At 36.0% G+C, this 27678-nt stretch overlaps 1 protein-coding gene across 1 annotated transcript in view; it reads right to left on the minus strand.

Moving 5' to 3' along the window:
• The window catches only part of Uba6 (ubiquitin like modifier activating enzyme 6), a 69225-nt gene that overhangs the window by 3451 nt on the left and 38096 nt on the right, over positions 1-27678 (minus strand). The window contains exons 19-32 of the mRNA XM_031342910.1: positions 26629-26810; positions 25242-25347; positions 22718-22807; positions 22545-22625; positions 21302-21430; positions 18269-18320; positions 18117-18180; positions 16973-17042; positions 14821-14892; positions 12787-12904; positions 11102-11295; positions 9418-9545; positions 8215-8302; positions 6993-7087 (exon numbers count right to left, since the gene is read on the minus strand). Coding sequence (XP_031198770.1) covers positions 6993-7087; positions 8215-8302; positions 9418-9545; positions 11102-11295; positions 12787-12904; positions 14821-14892; positions 16973-17042; positions 18117-18180; positions 18269-18320; positions 21302-21430; positions 22545-22625; positions 22718-22807; positions 25242-25347; positions 26629-26810 — 1469 coding nt within the window. The remainder of the gene's footprint in view (positions 1-6992; positions 7088-8214; positions 8303-9417; positions 9546-11101; positions 11296-12786; positions 12905-14820; positions 14893-16972; positions 17043-18116; positions 18181-18268; positions 18321-21301; positions 21431-22544; positions 22626-22717; positions 22808-25241; positions 25348-26628; positions 26811-27678) is intronic.

The raw sequence follows: 27678 nt of genomic DNA on the forward strand, positions 1-27678 counted from the left end.
TATTTAAAGAAATACACTCAGATTTTACACCACCCGTGTGTAGTCTGTTTGTCAAAGCCGAATCCTGTACACACCTGGCCCGAACCGCTCGTCCCGCGGAACAAGGGACCCCCTGCGAGAAATCCCGGTCCGCGGCAGCCCACAGTCTCTTCTTTATTTTACTGATCTGTGCCAGGGAGAGGGGAATAGTTTCTGTGGTCTCCTCTCTGAGAGGAAATAATGCGTCCGTGACAGAGGAGTGAGTCAGGTGTGGTGGTCAGTGGAATCTTGCAGCTCTGACTGACTAGCAATCAGGTTGCTTTTTTAGTTAGTTATGCAGGTTTTGTAGAACAAAGACAGACTAATGATTATCTGAGAAGTACAGATGATATTATTTTGTCTTCAGACATGTGATTTTTCATTTTGTGTCTGGGGTGACAAGTTCACTCATAATTACAAAGTACAAATAGAATATGCTGTTTTTATTATCAGCCCTATAACTCCAATTCAGAGAATCTAAAGAATGTCTCTATCAAAGCAAACACACTTGTATGATAGCCTGCTTTTAAGCTGATAGTATTTATAGTTTTAAACAGATAACAGAAAATAACTAAACTGATCTTTTCTATGAACAGCAAATACTAACACCTAACTCCTTTTACTTATATCCTTTCATCATCTAAGGTATACAATAGGAAAGGTTATTTAGTCCATCTATCTTACTTACTGAGTTCTACTCCTCAAGGAGGGTACCCTGTATTACCCACCCTCCCCCCCACCTTTAAACTACACTTTTGGAGAGCTCTAGGAGTACTGTAAAAAGAGACCTTGAATCTGTTTGTTAACAAGTCAACTGCAACTTGGAGCTTGTCAACTCTCTCTAAGTTTACCCTGTTCCAATTACACTGTTTGAGTTTGCTTAGGCCTCATAAAGAAATGCCTAGCTTTGTGCCTCTGTGAGCATATCATGATTTCCATGGCATAAGGAAGACTTCCAAATAGGGCCAGATAAAATTATTTCCCTAAAAGCAGAAGGGATAGTAAGTTTATGACTTTCCTAAAAGGACTCAGATAAAATTTTTACAGGAAAAGATATAAATTGAATTGTAACAGAAAGTTCCCCAAGAATGCAACACTCAGAGACCAAAACCTAAAAGCGAGAGACAGAAAGCAATGGCGGCATGGCGGCACTCAGCTCAGCTTTGCTGGAACTGTGTCAGTAGCTTGTGCTGGCTTCATGACTCTCACCATTTCCAGTAGATACAGCTATGCCAGACTTGGCTGCCAGGCTCTGAGTTATGTTAGCTATTTAATCCCCCCATGATGGCTCTTTCCATTTTACAAAGAGTTTGTTCCATACATAACTTCACTCGTTTTACCAGTCACATCCTTATCATATGACTTTCCAAAGAGACCACGTGTATTTTTATTTTTCAATATAAACAAGCTGTTTGCTTTTGCCTATAATAATCTTCCTTGAAATGCTCTAATGAAATCTAACCCAAAACAGAGGTTTGATTTAGCAAATTCCATGGTGCAATATCATTATAATGATGATTTTAGTTATAGTTTGAATTAATAATCAATGTGCCAGTTTCTCTGAGTAGACTATATGGTATCAGGGATGTTTGTATAATAACCAAATGGTAAGAATTAAGAGTTATGAAATATTTTTCCTGTGCTATTACATTTTTAGGGTATATTAATACTTTAATGCTAAATAGTTATGGGAACAATCATGGAAGAGAATCAGTATTTCAAAGCTACTCAAGGAAACAAAACTGTTAATAAATAGCCACCTAAGCCTGTGAACATAACTGTATAAAGCTGAGCTTGTGCTCTGAATCCACTGATCTCACTCACTGATCCAAAGTGTCCAGTCACTTAAGTAATCAATAAATACCTGCTAAATTAGGGACCACACGCTGGCCAACTCTCAAAACATGTTACTTTGCAGCAAATTTAAAATTACTAACCAATTCATAACCATACATTTCACTTATGTCTAGGTGGGAGACATCACAAGAACTCTAAATACAGCTAAGTTCTCTAAATGATATTTAAGAGTCTTAATAAAAGCAACTATAAGACAAATTAATGCTTACTAATATAACCATTTTTAAGGTGAAGATGATTAAGATAATTATAATGTATATGATTAACTTCAACTGATAACCAAAAGTTGAGAGTTATGTTAAAGAAAAGCACTGCATAGGTAGTAGGCATGTTTTTTCTCATGGCTATTTTGTGCCAGGTATTGGTCTAACTGCTTGAGATACAACACTGAAGAAATCTAATAAAGATTTATGTCCTGTGAAAGCTAGTATTGTAGTATGAGGGGAGAATATAATGACAGAAATAACAATAGAGGCAAAATATGTTGTCGCTATTACATAATGGAAAGTATGAAAAATGAGAAAAAGGAGAGCCTGGGGAAGGTAAGTGTTTGCTGTGCAAGCAGAAAGATGTGAGTTTGGTCCTCAGAAACCACATAGAAAAGATAAAAGTGGCAGCACTTGTAGTTTCAGTAATGGAGAGGTGTGGATGGGGTTTACAGGAACTGCTGGCCAGCCAGCAAGCCAGCTCTAGGTTATGTGAGAGACTTTGCTCCCTAAAGAAGGTAGAAAGTAGCTGAGGACAATAACTGCCATCATTCACTGATCTTTATACACCCTCATACGTATAACCCTAAACTCAATAGGACACACCACATACCTCCATGTGTACACAGACACACATGCACATAAAAACAGGTTGGCTTTCTAAAAAGAAAAACACAGTTGCCATAATCTTAGTCAAACTGACTCAGCGAAAGGGAGAAAAGACCCAAACTAATAAAATTGGAGATGAAGTGAGACACTGCAACAGATAAAATTATAAGGATATACCTTAAAAAATTATAGTCTACTATGTTGGGAAATCCAAAAGAAATGGATAAATTTCTAGGTGCATGTGGCCTATCAAAGTTAAACCAAAATGAGATAAAGAATTTAAATGGATCTATAATGAGCATCAAGACTGAAGTGGTAATTAAAAAAAAAAAAAAAAAAAAAAAAAAAAAAAAAAAAGTCCAGAACCAGATTGGTCCACTGCAGAAGTCTACCAGGCTTTGAAGGGCTAACACCAATCTTTCTCAGAGTATTCAATGAAATAGAAAAAGGAAGAAATGGTTCGAAAGCCACCTTTCAAAGCTACCCCTCCCCGTCACCAAACCAGACACACCCCACCCCACACGAAAGTTACCATTCAATCTCCTTTATGAACATACATGAAGAAGTTCTCATTAAAGTACGAGCAAACCACATTCAAGAATACATCAAAAAGATCATTGAGGCATCAAAATAAAAATGGCACAGCAGCAGGCATGTACATCAGAGGAAGAGACTAGAGGAGCCAGAAATAAGCCAGATACATGATTTTTGACAAGGATGACAAAAATACATATGGAGAAAAGATAACTTTTTTAAAACAAACAGCTGCAGAAAGTGAATGAAGAATGGAATTAGAATCTTTTTTCTAACAAAATATCAATTCCATATGGAGCAAAGATTTTTTTGTTTTGTTTTGTTTTTCGAGACAGGGTTTCTCTGAATAGCCCTGGCTGTCCTGGAACTCACTCTGTAGACCAGGCTGGCCTCGAACTCAGAAATCTGCCTGCCTCTGCCTCCCAAGTGCTGGGATTAAAGGCATGGGCCACTACTGCCTGGCTTGGAGCACAGATCTTAAGGTAAAGTCTGAAACTTTAAAACTGCTAGAGGAAAAAATAGGCAAATCACTTCAAGTTAGAGGCACAGGTAAACACTTTAGGAATAGAACCTCACTAGTTCAGGAAATAAGAACAATTGACAAATGGTACCTCATGAAATTAAGCTTCTGTACAACGCTTTGAATTTTTCTCCTTTTCCTACTGTAGACTTGTAATATATAGCCTTTATTATGCTGATATACATTCCCTCTATTTCTAGTCTCTTTGGGGTTTTTAATCATGAAAGGATGTTGGATTTTGTCAAAGGCCTTTTCTACATCTATTGAAATGACCATGTGATTTCTGTCTATGATTCTATTTATGTAATATATTGCATTTATTGGACTGTATATGTAATAAATGGGTATGTGTGGGATTAAAAATTGAATCTAAGGATCCACCAAATATCCAAATGGATGAATATTATTTTATAAGACAATTACAAACTATGAGTTTAAAGGAATATACATGAATGGATAATGCTGTTTCCAGAAGCTCTAAGTTATTTAAGCATCATCATTATTATTATTATTATCATTATTATTATTTTGTATACCCATGTGAGTATGTGCTGTGTATATGTAGAAGTTTCTGCCAAGGTACATGTGTGTGAAGTTCATATGGAGTTTCTTTTACTTTTCTATGGGTTTGGGTTCTGAGGATTGAGCTCAGGTTGCCACACTTGTGCGGCAATCACTTGAACTCATTAATCCATGCCATAGTTCATTAAACAAAAATCTTACCTTTTGTTTAAATGAGATTTAAATCTCATTTTGATTAAATGAGATTTGCTCAGGAGGTCTCAGAGGACTCCAAAGCAATGTCATTTCTCTTGACTGCCCTCCTGAGCTACATAAGACCCTATCGCTGAAGATACCACCTACTCTGATTGAAAGATATAAGAATGAAGCTAGGACTGAGCTAGAAGGAACCACACTGCTGGCTAGATTGTATAATGTGGGAAGGTGCGAAACAGACCACTAGGGGTTCAGCTGCAAAAAGTGAGGTGCCAGGCAAGATATGTCCAATGCTCAATGGCACAAGAGTGATTTGGCTGTTATCAGGATAACCACCTGCATTCTGATTTAGGACCTTACTGCCCAAGAGTTCATACTTCAAGCTTTAAACCTGATTGAAAAATCTAAGGTTAGGGAGGATGTTGTAGGCCCTAGATACAAATGTGTCTGTGTAAAACAGTATATACTCCTGTTACTTTGCTAACTGGACATAGTATCAAACCACATCCTAAGTATGTTTCTACTCACAAACATTCTGCTTTCAGTTTGGTCAGAGAGAAAACTTCTGTCTGCAGTGTGCAATAGTGAATGGGGAAGCTGCATGTGTTGAGATTAGGTGAAGACGGAGTGGTCAGCCCTAACTGGGACACCTGTATATCTTTCTTTCTAGGCTCAGGGAACACTGTAGGAGATGGGGTGGAAAGAATGCAAAAGCTGGAGGATGGGAAAGTATAATGTTATCTTCTGCACATAGCTATGATACCCATGAACTTAGAACAAAAATGGCTACACAAAACCAGCCCATCAGAGTACCACAGTTAATGGGAAGGCTCAGAAGGTAGCTATGGTTACTGGTAGGTGAGTAATTTAATTCAGTGGGGTATCCACTGGTAAGTTCCTCAAGCTCAACTCAAATAATCCTCCACAAATGCTAATGAAAGCAACTTTAATTAAAAGGTAGTATGGGTGGCTCCGTGGGTACAGGAGCTTTGTATCCAACCCTGGGAACTCTAGGAACTCATGTAAGAAGGTGGAAAGAGAAAGCACATTCTACAAGCTGTCCTCTGACCTCCACACAAGTGCTTGCATGTGTGGAGGTGTATGCACAATTATAAAGAAAAGAATCTGGGGGCCAGGCGGCGGTGGCGCACGCCTTTAATCCCAGCACTTGGGAGGCAGAGGCAGAAGGATGTCTGAGTTCAAGGCCAGCCTGGTCTACAGAGTGAGTTCCAGGGCAGCCAGGGCTATACAGAGAAACCCTGTCTCGAAAAACCAAAAAAAAAAAAAGAATCTGGGGGAAAAAAGACATTAAAATTAGGAGGGGGTAATGCTAGGAAAAGAATGAGTTTAATGCAGTGGTTCTCAGCCTTCCTAATGCTTTAATATGCTTCCCTACAATCATAAAAGTACTTTCATGTTACTTTGTAAGTGTAACTTTGCTACTGTTATGAATAGTAACATAAATATTTTTGGAGATCAAGGTTTGCCAAAGGGGTTGTGACCCATAGGTTGAGAACTACTGGTTTAATGGGTGGAGGAAGGGAATAAGGGGATAATGATGATCCAAGTATATGATGGTCAAATTGAAGAATAAAGAAATGCATTTTTAAAAGGGAGAGCAAAATGGGGCAGGCATACTAAACTACAACTGGAGGTAGTTTGCAGTGCTAAATAGAGTTCAAAAAGGCCATTTTAGGAAGTGCAAAGACCAAAAGTGACCAGTCTCCAGTCTATAAGCAGAAGAAATAACTAGAGCAAAGCCCTTACCAGAGAATGACTACTGTGTTCTAGAAACACAGATAGCAATGTAGAGGGAAGAAGAGAAGTAGAGAAGGCCCATGTAACGACACAGAGGAATGAGGTCGCCTAGTGTCCTGTAGGCAACTGGGAAGACTTTGACTTTCTTTGGTTACTTTTCTTCCTCTAAAATGCAGTATCAGCAGGTAAAGAACCTAACGTGCAGAGTGAATACGTAGACTATTAAATATAACAACACAGTCCTCCTTTCTAGTACTCTCTTCATTCTTTACTTTGTGTACAGCATCTACCACTACCTTACCATTTATAGTTTATTTCCTCCCTAATTCCTCAAGCAGGAAGGTTCCTTGATCACAACTGTATCCTCAATGCTTAGAATAAAGCCTGATGTACAACAGGCATCTTTAGTAAATAATAATAATAATAATAATAATAATAATAATAATAAAAAAATAAATAAAAGCAGTATTTTGTACTCTTGTTTTATATCTGTTTTGCAAATGTAGTCTTCTATGTTCGTAAGTAGACATGGGTCTATTTTTACTTAGGACACATTTGATTGGTCTGTACAAATTTACAAAGGTGTAATCCTATGAGTCTCTTGAGAGCTGGACTGTTGGCCTTCTTCCTTCTGACATATTAAGTCTTTACTAATGGCATAAAGCAAGAATAATGCTTTTTATATTAATCCCAGTAACTTCTTTGCGCTTCAGTGTGTATGAAACTTACATTTTGATTCTCATCACTCTTCTGCTCATATGTTAAATACTTACGTTAACTTTAGCCTTTTTGCATGACCTGGCATTACAGGGACATAAAGCATTTTGACTCCCTGCACCACCATTGTCGGCTCAATTCCATACTTTTCCTAAAAGTAAACACCAAAGGAAACAATCAAAGCCTCATCCAAAGTACATGGGTAAAAATGTTTTATATCTACCAAAAAGAGGGCAGGCTTATATAAATATTATTTATACCTTCTAACAGCTTTACAGGTTAAAAACTACAATGGTTATCTGTGGTTTCACTTTTCTCAGTTAACCAGAGCCTAAAAATATTAAATGGAAAATTTCAGAACTGAACAACTTATGTGCATCCCCAGAACTGGAGGCTGAACCCAGGGCTAGATGCACGTCACCCACATGCTCTTCCACTAAGCTGCAGGCTCAGCCCTTAGAATAAACATGTTAACACTAAACGGGATGCTGTTCTTGGCAGGGTGGTAAAGTCTGAACCTGTCCAGACCGTAAAGCAATTGTTGGTCCAGTACTCTCACATGGTCGACCTACCTATCCGTTGCTTTAGCAGCTGCCTTTATTACTTGAATGACTTCTCTAGTTCTAATATTTTAAGTAAGCTCTGTTTCAAAATACAGCACTTTTCAACCTGTGAGTCGTGGCCCCTTGGGTGCCAAATGACCCTTTCAAAGTGGTTGCCTAAGACCATTGGCAACAGATATTTACATTACGATTCATAACTAGCAAAATTACAGCTATGAAGTAGCAACAAAAATAATTTTACGGTTTGGGGTTATCAGAACATGAATAACTGTATTAAAGGGTTGCAGCATCAGGAAGGCTGAGAACTACTGACTTAACAGAAGACACAAAGTGCAACAACAATGAGACTGACAATTCAGACATGCCGAAGGGAAACTGAAAGTGCCTCCTTGGAAAGTAGAGAGCTCTCAATGTTGGAGGGAAGAAAACAAAATATTAGAAGCTCAGGTTAAGATCTACTGTAAAATAAGCTAAAGCAATCTTGAAAGAAATCCTGTCATTATAGTATGGGTTCTACTATAATCTCTTGCTATTCTTATAATGTCTTATTTGTAAGTTATACTACATAAGTATATAAAGGAGTGAACCTGATAAAGAATCTAGTACTATTATAGCTTCAAGGGCATACTAGAGTTCCCATAAATTAGGAGGCAAATTACACAGAAACCACAGACTTCGAGGTACTAATTAAAAGAAGGAAATTAAAATATCCTACTTTGACAGCATTTATGAAATCTGAGAGGGTGAAATCTTCTTTTCCATGTACAGTCCATCTGTCCCAAATTGTAAATGATATTCCATTTCTGTTGTAGAAATATATCAAGAACACAAATATTAAAATCTATTTCCATTAGTAGTAATAAATTTCCTACAGTCTATTATTTATTATTTGCTTAGACATTAATGCTGTGGTAGTGGGGTTTACAATTTCTAAAATAGTCAATACATATAGGTTAACCACTTTTACCTGTGTATTGTATATTTTTTTCAGTAACTCATTTCAAGTATGTATTACAAAGTGCCCTCATTTTCTTTTCTCAATACTTCTTCAGTTCACACAAAGTAATGATTTTAGGGCAGTGTCATGCATATATACTATTGCTTTCTACTAATGTCTATGACTCTCCTTCATTTCCTTTTGATTCCTCTCTTTCCATTCATACAATCTTTTTGTTCTCATATCTTACATATTATATAGGTATATAGCTAAGTTATATGGTGTTTCTTTCTCCGTGTGTGTGTCTATGTTTATGTATGTACATGCACATATCCCTTTCTTTTTAAGTATCTGTAGGGGTTTCATGGTGCAGATGTTCTAGTCATCAATAACTGAACATTTAGATTGCTCAAATCATTGCCTATCATAAACATGCCACAATGAATATCTTGGCATAATGTAATTTGGCATGTGTTCAAATGGTCTGTTAAAATCAGAAACACAGCACCTCACTTTATTTTGAATGGATAACAGTATTCTGTGTTCTTGTAAGTAATGTATGAGGATAAATATGGATTAGTTCTTTCTGATAAGACTCTTCTACTCACATTTCTGGTTGTGGCCAACCTGAAATGTCAAAAACAAAACCTCAAGGAATTGTTTTCTGTTGTAATAAATGTATGGAATTAGATTGTGAGTTTCACAGTCAGACAGGACTATCATCAGACAAGAATGGCTTTAAAATTTTCCAAGTTAGTAACCAAGTATAATGCTAAGTGGTGTGACAAACCAACTGCTCCGAGAATTCTTTGATTAGTCTACTTGGAGATAATTTATCAATAGGAAGTTTGACTAGGTCCTGAAATAGTAGGAAGGATTAACAAAGACAGAAGAAATAGAGATGAAACCCAATGTTTCCTTTTTAAGAGTAGAATACTTTATTTTTCTTGTTATATTAGCAAACCAGACTTTCATACATACCTGATTTCAGTTTTTCTTACTTCAGATGTTTCTGTTAACACTATTATTGGAATGGCTAAATTAAGGAAACAGTTTTTGTATGCGTCAAAGGGATAGCCACCAGCTACCTTGATCATCTCCAAGGCAACCTAGATAAGAGAAGGTGATCTGATTATTTGAAGAATCTAAAACTACTTGGGAACTTAATTGGTCTTGCTGTTTTCCAAGGTTTAAGCATTTCTCTGTAAAAAGTATGAACAGCTATGATTGCAGCAATATACATTTCTTATTTAACTGACCTGTATATTTTTAGTATGTTTTATATTTTTTTATTTTTTCATAATTTTTATCTCAGGAATTTACTATATATTTTAAATTCTAAGAAACATTCAACATATTTTAAAAAGAACTTCAAACACGTTTTTCTTTCTTTAAAGTAAATATACTTTAGTTAAAACATAAAAAAGTTACAAAAATATACACACTTGATTGGTATAACATGAAGTTTTAATAAAAGTGAGTAGATTGGATAAAGAACACAAAAAATGTATTTGATTATTTTATTCTCTTAGTAGATAAAATTTAGTAGTATATTAATTTATTTGTTCTAATGTCATTTTGAAATTTTGTGCCCAAATGTTTTTCTCATTTGAACTTGAAAATGTTAGAGAAAATAATTATTATCCAAATTCATTTTTTATGTTTTAGCTTTGCAAGTGGCTTTTGAAAGCAATTTTTAAAGAATATATATTCTAAAACACGTAACAAAGTGATCATTTCATGGAAAATTCTGAGCCAGCCCATACATAGTATTATTGAAATTAATTAACCGACATCTAAAACAGCAACAAATTAATGATTTTTTTAAACATTCTATAATTCTCCATTAGTATGGCATTTTAATTCCAATTAAATTTAAATGGAATAGATTCACATATGTTCAGCCTATTCCATATATAGTAAACAAAATTATTTTACCACATAATCATCTCATTTTCAAACTACAACACAACACAACACTAAACTAAAGCAATCTAAAACCAATCAATACAGGGATAGATAACTGACTCTAACTTTAGAGTACCAATAGAGTACAGCATAATACATGGTCATAATGATGATTCTCAAGAACTTACAATATTAAGAATACCCAGTCTGCATGGAGGCTAACAAGATTCCTGTGGAGTACTGGAGGGAACAGTGACAGGATGTTTGGGTGCTCCTCTGTTGCCTCAGCTCTGTGCTTTGGGAGGATGGGGATACCCCATCCTCTTCTCTGAGCCTGTCCAGCTGCCTCTCTCTGAGTGTTCAAAATCTAGTATTCTTCTGATTCCATAACTCACTCTGGGACCTCAGGGTTTCTGCATGCTGAACTCAAAATCCAGGGGATCTTGAAGTGTCCCCTGGACACCAGGTCCTGTTTCTCAGCTGGCTATTGGGGTGGGTCCATTCTTTCCACTGCCCCAAACCCAGGAGGGAAAGCAATGTCATTGGGACCACTGTCTATAAGAACAGTACTATCTTGAGCTTATCATATTTATATATGTAGGACTAAGATATATACCTTACTATATTTTCAGAAATACCTTGAAAGTTTAAATTAGAACATCCAACTTTTTATCCCTCTGTCTTTAAAATCTGAGTGGCAAGCTAAGGTTGGCATAATGTGGGAGAAACAGAAGCATTTTTAAAAGAATAAGCTTACCAAGCCAGAAACTGCAGCGGTAGATGTTGCTATAGCAGGTATAATTTTACCAGCTATGCGTTTAGTTTTAAAACGGTCAGCTGGTTCAATGCTATACATTTTGGCTCGAAGGTTGGAAGCAGCTGTGATGAAATCTATGTGCCCATTACTGTCATCATCTTTTTCAAATGAAAGCACTGTCATCTGAAGGTCACCTGACCAGAGCAACCAGACAATGTTCTTTAGTTAGTGGTAACAGCTTTATGAGGTAAAAAGCAATGTACAAAGTGAATTTGCATACAATTTTCAAAGAACAAGATTTCTAATAAGGAAATATCCAAGTTACCAAGCTGGAAGACCCACCCCACCAAAAGCATTTCTCAATTAATGTAAAGATACTCATCATAAAAATCAGTTGAAAAATACATAAAGAACAAGGCAACTGAAGTTAGAAAAGAACATGAAAACCATGACTTTAATATCATTAACTTAGAAGTTAATGTATGAAAAATAATAGAGAAACAAGAAAGCAATTTGCCACATTTCTTGCTTCCAAGTAAAGTATAAAAGTAAATCTTTGGTACTACTTAGCTGCATAAATATTACTTAGAAACAAGTTCTGACAGCTAATAGTCATTTATGTAGCTTTTTGAATACTTCTAGATTAGTAAATTCCAGTGTCACTCTAAATACTATAAACAGTACATTTTTTGTTTTTCTGAAATTTTACTGGTTCATACATGAATTCACAGAATTTTGAGCAATACTGATTTCTCTATCAAAAGATAGTAAGCATACATAAGCTTACCATAGATGAACAACTTAACTCTGCTTTTAAAGAATTAAAACTTCAGCTTTAATAACAGTGTTTTAAAAATCAGTTTGTATTCCTAGTCATCAATTGAGATAATTAGATAGCTTTGTAGGCAAAAGAACATGTACCATAGCATGAGAACTCAAATTTCAGGCCCCAGAATCTACCACACAAAAGCTGGACAGACACAGTGAGTGGATCTGCAATCCCAGTGCTTCTATGGAGAGATGGGAGGCAGAGACAGGAAGATCCCTGGAAGCCTGTAGGCCAACTAGCCTGGTACATGCAACAGAAAACCAACAAAGAGCTTCTTTCTCAAGCCAGATGGAAAGCAGGATCAATGCCCAAGTACTGAAGTTTACCCCCTGACTTATATATATGTATGTGCCATGGCATGTGTATGCCCACATGTTCACTATCTCTCTGTTACACACACACACACACACACACACACACACACACACACACACACACACACACACACACACACTCTAAAAGACTTTCATGTAATTCTTTCTCCTAGAGTGCTAAGCCTAAAGTCTGAGTAGAGAAGACCATGATTCGTATTATGGGACAGGGTCTTACTATATAGTTTGGGAAGATTGTGCCTTCCTTGACCCTGATAATCTCTTATACCTAGTTAGACTTGCTCAACATCTAAAGCATAAAAACAGTAAGAATTACAACATAACAGTTAATATAATTTGGAGCATTAACTTTTACAACTTGAAGGTAACAACCTAAGGAGAAAATGATGAATTTAGTCATAGTTAAAACCAGAAACCTTTATGATGACTCAATTAGCTATTATGATTAAACATTATTCCCATGAACTTATCAATATGGCTCTTCAGGAAAGTAAGTCCACGGTATTTTAAAGAGCCCCTCTTACTTTTTGTAGCTTTGTTAGAGGAAAGAACCTTTTCTAGTTGGAAAACAGCATTCCTTTCATCTTCACTAGAGACAGGAACATGGTCTGGTTTCCGTGCAGTTTCATCTGTTTGAACAACCTTTAAACATATGTGTACATGTTTATTACTATTATCACATCATTACTATTATCACACATTACTATTAACATCTGTTTGACTAGTATTTTGACCTTATTTACATATTTAATCAAATCATAAGAGGAAATATTTGCTCAATGCCTCTGATCACTCATCATTATGGGCTAATTTATTTCTTGCTTAGTATATGATTTTAATGTTTTGTTTACTATCTATTTCCATATACTGGCATGCTTATGTTATAACCTGGCTCCACCTAGCTCACCGAGAGACCGCTAACATTTCTAAAACAATTTTTTTTTTTTTTTACTGGAGTTTGAAAATTTTTTTATTTTAAACAGCTTATATGATAGATATCTTAAAATCCCACACTTAAATGAAGTTGATAATAACAGTTTTGACTTTGACAAATCTACATTAGACTTAAATTGCATAGTTCTAAGTAGCTGATCACATGCAGAAAAAAATGGAAATACTTGCAAAATGTATATGGCCTGTAAGTACTTGCTAATTACTGAGTAGTTCTTTTCTAAAGAACACATCTTCCTTCATATACCAACTACAGCATCATTAGTGAAGCATATACCACAAATGATTTATCTTTAAATTACCCAGTAGACAGTCCACAGGATCAATAGATGTTTTCAAACTAAAGAATGTTTCCATGATTGTTAAAGTACTATTTATTTTAAAAATTTACCAAATTATGTTATGAGATATTAAACATCAAACATTTATGATGCATTAAAGAATCAATAAAATAGAAACTTCTGCCTGCCATCATATCTAACATCTTGGCTGTCACATCTAGAACTACAAAAGCATGTTGGCCTTAAACCTATAGTATAAGCTATGGGAAGGAGTTGTAAAACAGTCTATATTAAAACGTTATACTGCTCAGGGAACCCTATTAGCCCTGAGCTGCTATACCAGCAGAGCAGTGCAAGCCAGAAAGCTTGGGTGCTTCCTGGGCTTCAGCTGAGCTTTGCCAAAGACAAATACGGGTTGGAAACACTTCTTATAAAAATGACACTATTTTGTCCTTAATCCACTGCCTACACAGGTCCCTTTCTATGAAATAAAGATGTAGGATGCCTACGCGTATCATTTCCTTGAGGAAGGTTGTTTCATGGTTGGTTTTTAGAGTATATAAAGAATAGCATATAGTAAGTCTATGAAAAGAAAAATATTTTATGCACATAAAATTTATTTTTTTCTTCAAACCTTCCTATTTTCACTGCCTACTTCTCAGGTTCTGGTGCTTTCTAAGATATTTTCTGGGCATAATTATTAGACCAATTTTGCATCTATTTTCCATCTACGTCATGTCAATGTATAGTAGAACACATCACACATACTAGCAATATATAAATCCTTAGTGTTGTCTTGCAATTCTGTATCATTTAATTGACTTTTCTACTCTGCTCTCAATTACTGCATACTCATTCTATTTTCAGCTTCTCACCTTCATCCTAAACGGTTAAACTTACTTCACCTAAGAAACTAGCAGTCTTTCTCACAGCTCCTTTTAATTTCAAATCTTGAGAACTTCTGTCAGTACTACACCAACGTATACAGAGGATCCAGTTCCATGTCATCTGTCTTCTGAATCCTCTTCTGCCTGTGTTCTTGAAATACCGACCAGGATTCTCTGCTACTCCTCTTTTCCCACCACCCGTTGTAAGGACAGGCTTCTGTAATTAAGGCTGGGAGATGCTTTTGCCTGCTTAGCAACTGCCCAAGTGGCAGGCCAGCTAGAGCAGACTTTGGGTGCATTTCTCTCTACAGCCCATCTCCACTCTTTGGAATAACATACCCCTAAGGGCAAAATCTTGGGATTCTTCAGGCTGAGAATAGGATTTGTTATAAACAGCAGTTTAATAACCACTAGCTATGTGAATAGACTTCTATCTTACCTTGTTGGAAGGTTTGAATTCCTGAATTTTAACTTCTGAGAGAATGTCCATGAGGCTATCCACTGATAAGTCCTGTTTCATAAAATAAGTTAATTTTATCAACACATTTCTTTGAACTCTGAATCTCTAAAGTTAACTCTAAAAAAAGTCACTTTATAACATTAACTATTTGTAACTTTTAGTAATAAATAGGTAACTATTCATAACTTAATTAAACAACATATCACCTGTGTATTTATATCCATTTGAAACATTTATCTCCATTTCATAAAGAATATCAGCCAAAAAGCTACTGGAGGAAAGGAAGCTTGGGATTAAGATTTATTAGTTACCAAATTTTAAATCCTGTTTTTTCTGCTAATTTAAAAAAAAAAAGAGACCATTTTCTCCTCATTTCCTCAGTGCCAAAATTTTAGCTTTCCTGAATGTTATACTTGACAAATTAGTTAAATTCATACATTGAGAAGCAAGAAATGATAATAGCTCAAGCTGAACTAGATGAACTTGCACCCATATCTACTATTAGGAAGCTCCTATGAAAAACTGAGACATACCATGTCTTAGTCAGGGTTTCCATTCCTGCACAAACATCATGACCAAGAAGCAAGTTGGGGAGGAAAGGGTTTATTGAGCTTATACTTCCACATTGCTGTTGATCACCAGAGGAAGTCAGGACTGTAACTCAGGCAGGTCAGGAAGCAGGAGCTGATGCAGAGGCCATGGAGTGATGTTCCTTACTGGCTTGCCTCTCCTGGCTTGCTCAGCCTGCTCTCCTATAGAACCCAAGACTTCCAGCCCAGGGATGGCACTACCCACAAGGAGCCCTACCCCCCTTGATCACTAATTGAGAAAATGCCCCACAGCTGGATCTCATGGAGGCACTTCCCCAACTGAAGCTCCCTTCTCTGTGATAACTCCAGCCTGTGTCAAGTTGACACACAAAACCAGCCAGTACATACCACTTTTGAGATTAGTTAAGACTTGCAACACAAGACTGAACACTATTAGTTTTTCCTAGACCTTTATATGATATTTTATTTCCAAGAAAGATTAATCTATAACAGGCATAGCTATGCTAAATACAGATTTAGATTTGGGGCATATGTTTATAATCTCAACAGTTAAGAGGCTGAAATGGACGAATCATGAGTTTGAAGGTACTCTTGTTGGGTTTACCTATATACTAAGTAAAAACCTATCTTAAAAAAGAAAACAACAAAAAACTACAACCTTTTCTTTTTATATTTCTCTAACCAGTTTACTTGAAGGCAGAATTTATTTAACTCTGATATGCATTTAAGGAGAAACCTAAGCTATGCACATGTGCTGTCTCTCAAAACTATATGAAACTTATTAGGTGGGACTCAAAAGATGATGTCTCACAGAATGAGTATGACTCTAAGGGCGTAAAAATTAAAACAGGACAACACTTTCAGACTTCTGGGAATGTATGAAAGTAAACATTGAAGGAGAAAACTTATGTGAAGAGCATCTATCTCTATGAAGTATTTTTTAATTACTATGAAATGTCTCATTTTGACTTCTAATTTAGAGTAAGTAGAATAACAGAAAAAAGTAAAAAAAAGCTATAAATATTTTTATTACTTAAGTATGATTGATTTCACAAATATTATTTCAACATTTGAATTCAGAAAGAAAAATTAGCTTTCTATTTACCAGCACTGCAAATGTAATGAGCAGACAACTTCTGCCAATAGAATGGACAGTAACACAACAAAATAAAAGATTTTTCTTTTTTAATCCAAAAGAATGATTTTAGCTGGGCATGAAGGTGCATGCCTATGATCTGAGCACTTAGGAGGTAAAAGCAGGAGGATCTGGAGCTCAAGGCAAGTTCTAGCTCATGTCTCAAACAAATACACAAACAAGAGACTGAATGATTTTAACAATCTAAACACAAATTTTGATGCCACCAACTAAATCAACTTAGGTTTGAAGGACCTTCACTAATATGCCTTTCTACAGATAGCACTTTGCTTAATTTTCTCAGCTATTGCTTCCTTCAGAATTCAACTATATTATCCTAAATGGCCTTTCTAATATGACATACCCATTTTTAGCAAAAATTTTTTGCTGTTTCAAATTTAAGGTATACGCATTTATACCTGACAGAGCCTGGAGAATATCTTACCTTTTCTGAAAACGGAATGCAATAGACTGTAGCATATAGTTTTGCAGCACTCTGAAGAAAACTGAGGTGCCTTTTGAAATGAAATAAAAAATAAAGCAGTTTGAATGGCAGTTTTAAAGAAGCTATTTAAGTCGGTAGGAAATACAGCCTTCATAATAACACTTAAGAACTACATTTCAATTGTTTTGCAGAATTTTATCCCTTTTAAACTTAAGACAATGAAATTCCTGTCTAGACTGAAACAAAACAGAAAGAAATACCAAATGTTGTTTTGATACAAAAACACATGTTAAGACACTATATTCAAGTAGTCTCCAGGAATACTGTGATGTGCAGAACTATTAGAATACTTGGGGGAAAGTAATTTTAATTCATAAGAATATATGCATCAGCCAGGTGGTGGTGGTGCACGCCTTTAATCCCAGCACTTGGGAGGCAGAGGCAGGAGGATTTCTGAGTTAGAGGCCAGCCTGGTCTACAGAGTGAGTTCCAGGACAGCCAGAGCTAAACAGAGAATCCCTGTCTTAGAAACAAACAAACAAACAAACAAAAATATATATACACACACATATATGTGTATCAGGTATGAATGAGTATACATTAAATTTGAAACAGCAAAAAAATTGTATTACAACTGAGTATGTCATATTAGAAAGGCCATTTAGGATAATATAGTTGAATTCTGAAGGAAGCAATAGCTGAGAAAATTAAGCAAAGTGCTATCTGTAGAAAGGCAGGTTAGTGAAGGTGGCCTAAGTGTATGCTAAGAGTAAGCACGTATATAGATCCAGGCACTCAATCAGACACAAACTAAAATCTTACTTGTATTAATGTGGGTAGGTCATATTAACTGCATTTCCACATAAAGCATCTTAGCTTTATTTATTTTAAGAACATGGATTTTCATTTTTTACTTTCTTATAGGCAAAAGTAGGTGACTTAGCTTTTTATGGAGTAGATATTACAAACAATAAATTTATTTAACACATAAACGGATGCACATCTGTGTAGGAAGGATGTGACTGGCTGTGCTGACTAGAATGACTTGTTAACTTTTAGATTAAGAGACTTAAACTATTTAACACTGGAGATCCTGCAGTATGTAACTAAGAAGTTTACAGTTAAAATATACACATTTACTTACAAAGGTTCATTTAAGTCAAATTTTATTGGAGAAGGCGGCCTTTTTGGTGACTGCCAAAACAAACCTAGTAAAATAATAAAATATTGTTTTCAATAAATATAGGTCATAGCCAGTATTTTCTATCATAATCTCTTCTCAATGGTTATACTCACTGCCATCTTTTAATCGTGTGTCAAGAGGAAAACAGTGAAGAAGCTGAAGAGCCTAAAAGAAAAAAGAATGAAAAAGAATCCCTCCTTTTTGTTATCTGAAGAAAAAAACCACTGAAATTAAAAAAACGGCTAAGCACATATTTGCATAATTCCATCATAAATCAAAGAAAAGAAAGTCTTAAAGATGCACAGTGGGGTCTTGTAGTCAGCCATGAATCAGTTTATGCTTCCTCCTGTCCTGCCCACATCATTATAGTCTTTTTAGAATTATTTCACGTCTTTCCTACAATATTTTACACACCACATTGTACCTAAGAGTTAATCATTACAACAAATATAAAAATAAATACAAATATATGGCATTTAGCATTTCAAAATTATATGCTTAAGATGTGCTTGGAAGAGGGTGGGAATATGAAACATCTGCAAACTGACGATGCTTCAACTGAGATGAAAGGTCAAAAATGATGAATATGGCCATTATACTATTTTCTTATATTTCCATGGTTCCTTTTTACATAGTAGTAGTAGTAGTAGTAGTAGTAATAATAATAATAATAATGATAATGATAATGATAATGATATCATCAACTAAAACAGGGCTGGTGCTCAGCAGGAAAGCTACTTGCTGCCAAGCATAAAAACTTGAGTTTGATCTCTAGGACCCACATGGTGGAGGCAATGATTGTTGTTGTTTGTCTTTTGACCTCCACAAGAGCACTATGGCCATGAACAGACTCCACTTCTCTACAAAACAAATCATTAAAAGCGTAACAGTAAAAATAAAACACCAACATAAAAAAAAAAAAAAAACAAAAAAAAAACCCAAAACCCCACAATCATAGAAGATGGTTCAGAAGACACTTAGTTAAGAGAAACAAAGAAGTTGCTTGAGGGTCTAGAGGCTAGGCCTTTTGTTCTACAGACAAAAAGCCCAAGATCAGGCCACAGAATCTCTCCAATCCCAGGCCACCCTGAAAATCACCTCACCCCACTCCCATGCAACCCTATATAAGCCTTCCTCCTTCACAATTCTTTGCTGCTTCTCTGAGCAGTCAGTCACCCTCTTGTGTCTTTCCCAGTAAATCTACCTGTGGTTTGTTGTACAGTGTGACTTTGTGGTATTTCTTGGAACCCAACTGCCAGGATCCCTTTCCCCTCAGAACTATAACACACTGATAATTATGATTAAAACAGGTAGAATAGTAAGGAAAGGAGTCCTTTTTTTTTTTTTTTTGGTTTTTCGAGACAGGGTTTCTTTGTGTAGCCCTGGTTGTCCTGGAACTCACTCCAGGCTGGTCTCAAACTCAGAAATCCGCCTGCCTCTGCCTCCCAAGTGCTGGGATTAAAGGTGTGAGCCACCACCTCCAGGCACAGGAGTAAAAACCAAACAGAAAGTGAAAACACAAGTATATCCTCAAAGACCTTTTCTTTTAAGGATAACCTAATAGAGTAAGGGCCTAAGTGTAAACTGGAGAGAAGCAGCAGGGTACTGAGCAGAAGGCGGGCTTATATACTTTCTTGGGGAGGTGGGGTTTCTAGGGTGGCCTGATCTTGCAGCAGGCTTAGGGATTGGTGAGATTCTGTGGTGAGACTCTAGGTCAAACTCGGGGACTGGTGGGATTTAGTACTCAGGGACTGGTAGGATTTTGTGGCCTAAAATCCTTAGATTTAGGGCAAGGTCAGAGATTGGTGGAATTCTTTTTCTTGGCTCTGGTCTTGGGGTCAAGTCAGGGGCAGGGTGTTTTTCCTCTTCCCTGATATTACGTTAAGGGCTAGGGTCAGGGTGTTCATTCCTTGGTTCTTTTGCCCTACCCTGAGGGAAGGATTAAAAAAGTATAGTGCCATGCACACATAGCGTGACAGCAGTTTATGAAGCAAAAGCTTCAAGGAAGCTGTCTCCTGCAACCCCTAACTCAGAGGTAGCCCAGATATGTCTTTGCTATAGTGTCTCATGCTAGGTGTCCCCCAATATAAACGTAGCTCTCTGACCTCCACCAAAGAGATAATGAGGGGGGTAGGGCATTGACTAGCCCAAAAGATTAGCATAGTGGGCCTTTACCTTGATGGGCGGACCTTGAGCTCTGTGTGTGTGGAGAGAGAGAGAGAGAGAGAGAGAGAGAGAGAGAGAGAACTGCAGAGCAATGGAGACTCGAGGAGATTCAAGTCTCTACCCTCCTGGCTGGCTCACCGGCAGTCCCCCAGGACTCCGGCAGGGCCCACTTGCAGGAGCCCAGGGGTGCTGCAGCAGTCCAGAGGAGATAGCTGTTGTTTTAGACCCAGTGTGTTTTAGATGGCCTCAGATGTACTTCATCCACTGAACTGCCAGATTTTTCATTTCTCTTTTGTAATGACTGTAAAAGTCTGATGCCATTTTTGAAAAATACATTTAGATCCTGCACTTCCTTGTGGTGTGTCTGCCATTATTTCTTTGCTGACGCCTTGCCCACCTGTACCAAGACCATTTCCCCGTGGGTGAGGGAGGGCCAGACTGGCCAGCCTGTGGCAGAATAGGATACAGTCTGTTAGTTATGTGACTGTAAGAATAACAGATAGTATTAATGAATATGTGCCTTGGCCTATTCTAAACGCTTTATATGGATTTATTTGATGCCTACTGTATTCTATATGTCTTAATTATTTTTGATTTTCAGTTGAAGAGAAAACATAAAATGTATTTATGTGTTATGGTTACAAAAGGCAAAATCTGAACAAAAATTCCATCTGAATTATCAGTCTTTTGTTTCTACACTGAACAAACTTCTTTAGACTACAGAATTAATGTACTCCATATTACCTAGAGACAAAAGCTACCCAAAACCCAACTTGGCATGTAGGGCCAGTTAGGTGCACAGCTGACAAGTCAAGCCAGTAACTGTTTAGTCATATACCTAGGCTTTACTCTCATTTAACTATTTATTTCTAAAAGGCTTGGTGAAGGAAAAAGAACAAATATTTTAAATCAGGGACATTAGTAATAAATAAATGAGCCATGGACAGACCAGCATTTAATGTCTCAGAATGTATACTTACCTTATGGTTAAAGTATTTTTCAAACTTTAGTCTTGCTAGTTCTACACACTGGGACCAAACTCTAGGTCTTCTGCTAAGCAGCTTAATAACTTGAAAACAGCCTTCTAAACTCTGTCCATTTTGTATCTTCTAGAATAAGAGGAAAACAAAGAAAAATAAAACACTTGATTACAAGCACAAACATACTCCAAAAGGATGATCCAAAGTGACTAACAGACTTAGTATTTTAATTCTTTCTTTTTTTCCTGCTTAAGCACTTTTCTCATTCTTTCTTTAAATTATGAGGGGAATAGTAACTGAAATTTTAGACTAAGTTATTTTCTTTTTTAAAAATTTATTCTTATTTTGTGCACGTTGGTGTTTTACCTATATTGTATATATCTCTCTGTGTGAGGGTGTCAGATCCCCTGGTATTGGAGTCACAGACAGCTATGAGCTGCCATGTGGGTGCCAGCAATTGAACCTGGGTCGTCTGGAAGAGCAGCCAGTGCTCCTAACTGATGAGGCATTTCCCGCTCCCAGATTTGAAGTTCCTTAATTCAAGACATATTTTCATGGTTTCGTATGTGTATCAAAAAGGTCCTTAGTATACAGAGGTCTAGGAGTAATAGTTAATAAAAAATTGACCAGCCGGGCAGTGGTGGTGTACACCTTTAGTACCAGCACTTGGGAGGCAGAGGCAGGTGGATTTCTGAGTTCGAGGCTAGACTGGTCTACAGAGTGAGTTCTAGGACAGCTAGGGCTATACAGAGAAACCCTATCTTGAAAAACCAAATAAATAAATAAATAAATAAATAAATAAATAAATAAATAAATCGACCTTTTTAGTTGTATATGATAAAATGTAAAAGCAATTATCTTTGAAGTTGGCCTTATTGTAGTCCAGTCATGATTGTTTTCTCTTGAATTGACCTTAACTTTTTCCCCAAAGAATTTACCACACTCTCTATCTTTTGCTATTTTATCATTATTATTACACCCTCATTTGGTTGAACCCTAATGTTTGAAGGTCAGTGATACTTACATACAGTTCAATTAAGCTAAAACAAAACAAAACAATACAACACAAAACAAAACAGGCTATTTACAACCTAATTTCAAGATTCCCAGTAAAACGTATCACTGTGATCAAGTTTTTGACTACTCCCTATTTCAACAGGAAGGTTTTATTATTTTTAGGTAACTGGAAAATAAGATTATACTGATAGAAGTATCAGGTATGCAGCAAAGTGCATTCTTTTACCTGTAAGACATCTTCTGCAGAAGGGTAGGCTTGCCAAAATTTGTTAAACAGTGAAGGCTTGTGGGAGAAGGAACTTTCAAACTGTAAAGGGGAAAAAGTCTCAGATATGTTTAGTACTTACAATATTGCCTTTTCTAATTAGAGAAGACAAATTCACTAAGAAGATCTTTTACCTTGTCTCTTGCCCACTGGATGGTATGTTCAACAGCTGCTGGAAAGGACTTTAGAGTGCAAAATGGTATTTCCTCTTCCGGGGGGTCTCGCTGTTGAAAAATAAAAAGTAAAACCAATTATCTGGCTAAATTTTGAGTCTGACTAGTCTAAACATAAGGCCTGTTATACACTTTCATATCTGTCATCTTAGGTAATAAAGCAACAGTTAACTTCTTGGACATTTAACCTGTTCAAAGTCCTATGAAATCACAAATCTCAACATTCTTTATCACTGAGTACTTGTGTGATGTGGCAGAAAGTTCTAATGGCAAATCACAATATATTATTAAGTTTTTTTTTTCTAGAAAAATTCAGGTGACATGTAAAATTTTATAACACCATTTCTAACTTAGAGAAGTGATTAAGTATTCTTAATATGCAAGTTCTTGGTATTCCCAAAGATTCTCCATAAAGTAAAGCATTTGGGAATAGGACTCTTACTAGTTTACTAGAAAATATATACATTAGATGGGGAATGGCTAATGTCTTACTAGTGGAAGTTCCACTGAAGACCTCCTTGTCTATTAGAGGGCTTACTTACAGCCTAAGCTTACTGGTTTACTCAGCCAAAAATGACTCAATTTATGCCTTTTTACTGAAAGAGATCTCTAATTTGATGATTTATGAGTAAGTAACTATTTATAATTCACTGAGGAACACTGTTAAGATTATTAAATTATGTTTTACAAGAGTCGGAAATAAAAAAAATAGGAAGAAGTTCAGCAAATGTAGAATGAGAGGATCCTCTACTGTGAAAATCTTCCCATGGCAGCATGTGTATCGTTGATTCCCTATTTAATACTTTAACCAAACCTTAGTTTAATCTACTATATTATTGTCATTACAAATATCAGTCAGTGAATTTCATGAAAGAAAATAAGAAAACAATAAAAATTTAAAAATTTTACTAAATCAAATATACCCTTTATATCAAGGGACACCATTACTTACAAAAATCATATACTTCAATTATCTTACTTGAATTGTCCAATTTTAAATTATACAGCCTACAATTATTTCTAATACCCATAGTTTCAACTTTAGCAATATTATAAAATCATTTATGGAATAAAAATGTTACATTTTACTATCTATACACATACATATACACACTGCTTCCTTGAACCATTGAAGAATGATTTTTTTCAGGTCGTTTATGGGTACCAGGTTTATATTTTTACTAGGTTTCACAAATTTTTTTTTTTTTGGCTTTTCAAGACTGGGTTTCTCTGTATAGCCCTGGCTGTCCTGGAACTCACTCTGTAGACCAGGCTGGCCTCGAACTCAGAAATCTGCCTGCCTCTGCCTCCCAAGTGCTGGGATTAAAGGCGTGTGCCACCACCGCCCGGCCTCACAAATATTTTTAATAATGCATGCTAGGGACATAAATTCTTAATGAGGACAAACATTTAAGATATACCTAGTCTTACTGCAATTTGATATGCCAAGGCTGGCTATATCTATGGGTGGGGGGTCCTCCTCTTTTTTGAGAGAAGGGGAGAAAGAGTGCTTTGGGGGAGGTAAGAGAGAGGGGCTGGGAGAATGGGAAGGGAAAGATGCCATCAGGATGTAAAGGAAGTAAATAACTTAATAAAAAGATTACACATTTATTACACTTGTGCTCTTTTATTATATGCCAGCTTATATCTAACAGAATAAAGCTAAAAGATCAGAAAATGGATATGATTCCAAGACTCTGGTGACAGTTCTATTTTTAGTCAAAAAGTTTAATTGCTTTTAAAAGCTATTTTCAACTCTACGGCAGTTAGAAAACTTAAACTCCTTTTGTTTTTTATTATATTGAGGGGCTGGGAAGATGTATAATGTTAGTTATGTGAGCCTGAAGACCGAAGTGTGTTCTCAAGCACTCATATAAAAGGTGGGTGTGGAGGTTATGACATATAATCCCAGCACTAGACAGACAGAACCAGTTCAGTCAAATCTATATTTTCAGGCTCAGTGAGAGACCCTGTCAGAAAAAAAAATCATAGAATACCACAGAGGAAGAGTCTGGACATTGGACTCGGGCCACTACACATATGTTGTGTTCCCACCATCTGAACACACATGTAAAAAACTATGTTCAGCCTGCAGTGTTGGCACACGCCTTTAATCCCAGCACTTGGGAGGCAGAGGCAGGTGGATTTCTGAGTTCGAAGCCAGCCTGGTCTACAGAGTGAGTTCCAGGACAGCCAGGGCTACACAGAGAAACCCAGTCTTGAAAAGCCAAAAAAAAAAAAAAAAAAAAAAAAAAAAAACAAAAACAAAAAAAACAAAAAAAACAAAACAAAACAAACAAACAAACAAAAAAAACAAAACCCAAAAAACTATGTTCAACATGTTTAAACATGCAGATATACATATATACTAACCCATCAGAGCTAAAACCAAGATTGATAAAGCTAAGTCAAATTTATTGATTCTTCCATGAAAATAAAAATTATGATATAAAAAGACAGACATTTATTTAATATACTGACTTACGTGACTACTGTAAGACTCAGTCAACTGAGGTACAATAATCTCCGTGTGCCCCTTGGTGCCCATGGTCCCAGAGTCTAAGAGAGGCCGTACATTCGCTAAGCAGCGACTGTTTGGAGACAAAATACATAAAGAAAAAAACACAACAAAGCAAAACATAGAAGTGCTCAGTAAACAAAGGACAGGTTACTGCTATTTACTTAATATTCAATATGCTGATCATTTTTGTATGCTGTGTTGTAGGGAACAGAAAACATGACCTATGTAACAGTTTTACTAACAGTTTTTCTCTTTAGCCCTATCACATATATAAAATTTGTTTCCAACCTAGTAATTTCTGTTTCTTCCTATTTACTACCTGGATTAAAATCTCATGTTTTTTTTTTTAATTTCTATTTCCTCCTTAAATTAACTACATTATTCTTTCTTCACTTACTATTTATTATTTGATTACTTCCTGACTGTAAGTTCTGCCATACCACATCTTCTCAAGCAGTCTCCAACCCAAGCAGTATTAACTAAATACTATCATTAGTTATGTTTTACCCACCTTAGTAGCTTAAGATTATTTTTGCGTGTGCACCACCTCTCTAACACACAAAAAAAGAAATGTAATAATTTTTTTCTTTTTTTTTTCTTTTTCTGCTCAAGATTTGTTTCTCATTTCTCAATTGGTAAACCTCTGATATATGCACCGACATCCTAACATTGCAGTCATACAATGATTCATTCAATGACTGATTTCATAAATCACATTGAATGAGGTCAGGTGATTGACATTAATAATACATGATCTTTGGATGAAAAATTTAGTGAAGAACCAAACAGTAAGTAAACATGTTTGTCAATAAAAAAAGTGCCACAATGAGAAAGTATCAAGAAAAGCAGATTTAGGAGTGAATATCTGCTTTAAGAAAGATATTTAGGCTAAAACTCAAAGATGAGGGAACACCTTAAAGGAAAGAATTGGCAGTATACACATTTGGGAACAAGAATTTTGGAGTAAGGGAAATACAACTTCTAGAAGTCCATAACCGATTTAGTTCCTAATGTAAAGAGGCCTTTGAAGATCCTAAAGAAGGCTTATATAACTATAATGAGAAACAAGGAACACTGGCCACATTTAAAGTGGTAACAGTGGATAGGTGGTAGGTATTTCATTAAACAACAACAACAACAACAACAACAACCAAACAAAAAAACCATTTAGGCTGCTTTACCAATAGTAAATTTTTCTAAGTATAAATAGGAAATCATCAGTATGCTTAAATTTAAGTAGTTCTATTAGAACAACATAAAAACAATTAGGTAATTTGGTAATTTTTCTAAAACGAGAGTGAAAAACAAAAATATAAGTAGTTCTTTATGCACTTGAATTTCAAGAACATACCTGTCCACATATCTCCTGGCTTCCACATTATCTAGTGCTGTAATAATGATATCTTGCTTAGTGTAAAATTCATCACTGTATATACTCTCAGTGGCTGGACAAACTTTGTTCAGGTGTGCATCTATTTTTAATTGAGGATTTATTTTCAGAGTTGCTTCAGCAGCAGTATAGCTTTTAGGTTTCTAAACAAGTAACAAATAAAAACAGAAGGAATAAATGTTAAACAGAAAAGATGACTGACTGAATTTACAAATTCTAGTCATTTGGAATATTGAGGTGACAGCAAAGTAATGAAGTAGCTCAAAAATTCACATATTAGCACAATCTAATCATCCTTTATTGTGTAGCAAAATGCTTTAGAGATTTTAAGGATTTTTTACAAAAGTCTTAAAAAATATGTCATTCATGTGTCATTGAATCTGGTGTCATTCAGGTGCTATGAAGGTCTTTGAACTTGTCTTTCTGTCTCTTCTCACTATTAGGCTAACATGTTTTACTTATTACTATAAGAACAAAGTCAGAAACTGTTAGAAGTCAGGAAATTAACAAACAGGTCTCTGGTGTTCATCTAGAGATACTACACAGTGAGTCTCTTTGATAAGACAACTGAATTCACAGAGACTGCTACCTCGTCCTTTGTAGTCATGGACGAGGCTGTCAGGTTAACTATGATAGCTACTGTAGTCACTTCTTGTTCATAACATGTTTACATTTCATTTCCTAAGATCAACAATGAGTTGACAATACAAGGGAAAAATTTAAACTAAAAGCATGTGTTTTTGATTAACATATTATTTCTCTTCTGTTTTTCACTACAGGGTTTTACCATGTAATCATGACTAATACTCACTGTGAAGATCAGGCTGGCCTGGGACCCAAGAGATCCACCTGCCTCTGCCTTTGGGTGCACTGCCTGTTTCTTTTCCTGATCTAAATATTTTGGTTTGAGATGACTAAATAGTCTTTTACAGTAAAAGGGGATGTCAATATTGGCACAGCAATTATAAATACTATACCTTACCTGTTTTATAGCAAGAAAAAAAAAGTTGT

This window comes from Mastomys coucha, unplaced genomic scaffold (genome assembly GCF_008632895.1).
Source record: "Mastomys coucha isolate ucsf_1 unplaced genomic scaffold, UCSF_Mcou_1 pScaffold22, whole genome shotgun sequence".
Taxonomy (NCBI): Eukaryota; Metazoa; Chordata; class Mammalia; order Rodentia; family Muridae; genus Mastomys; species Mastomys coucha.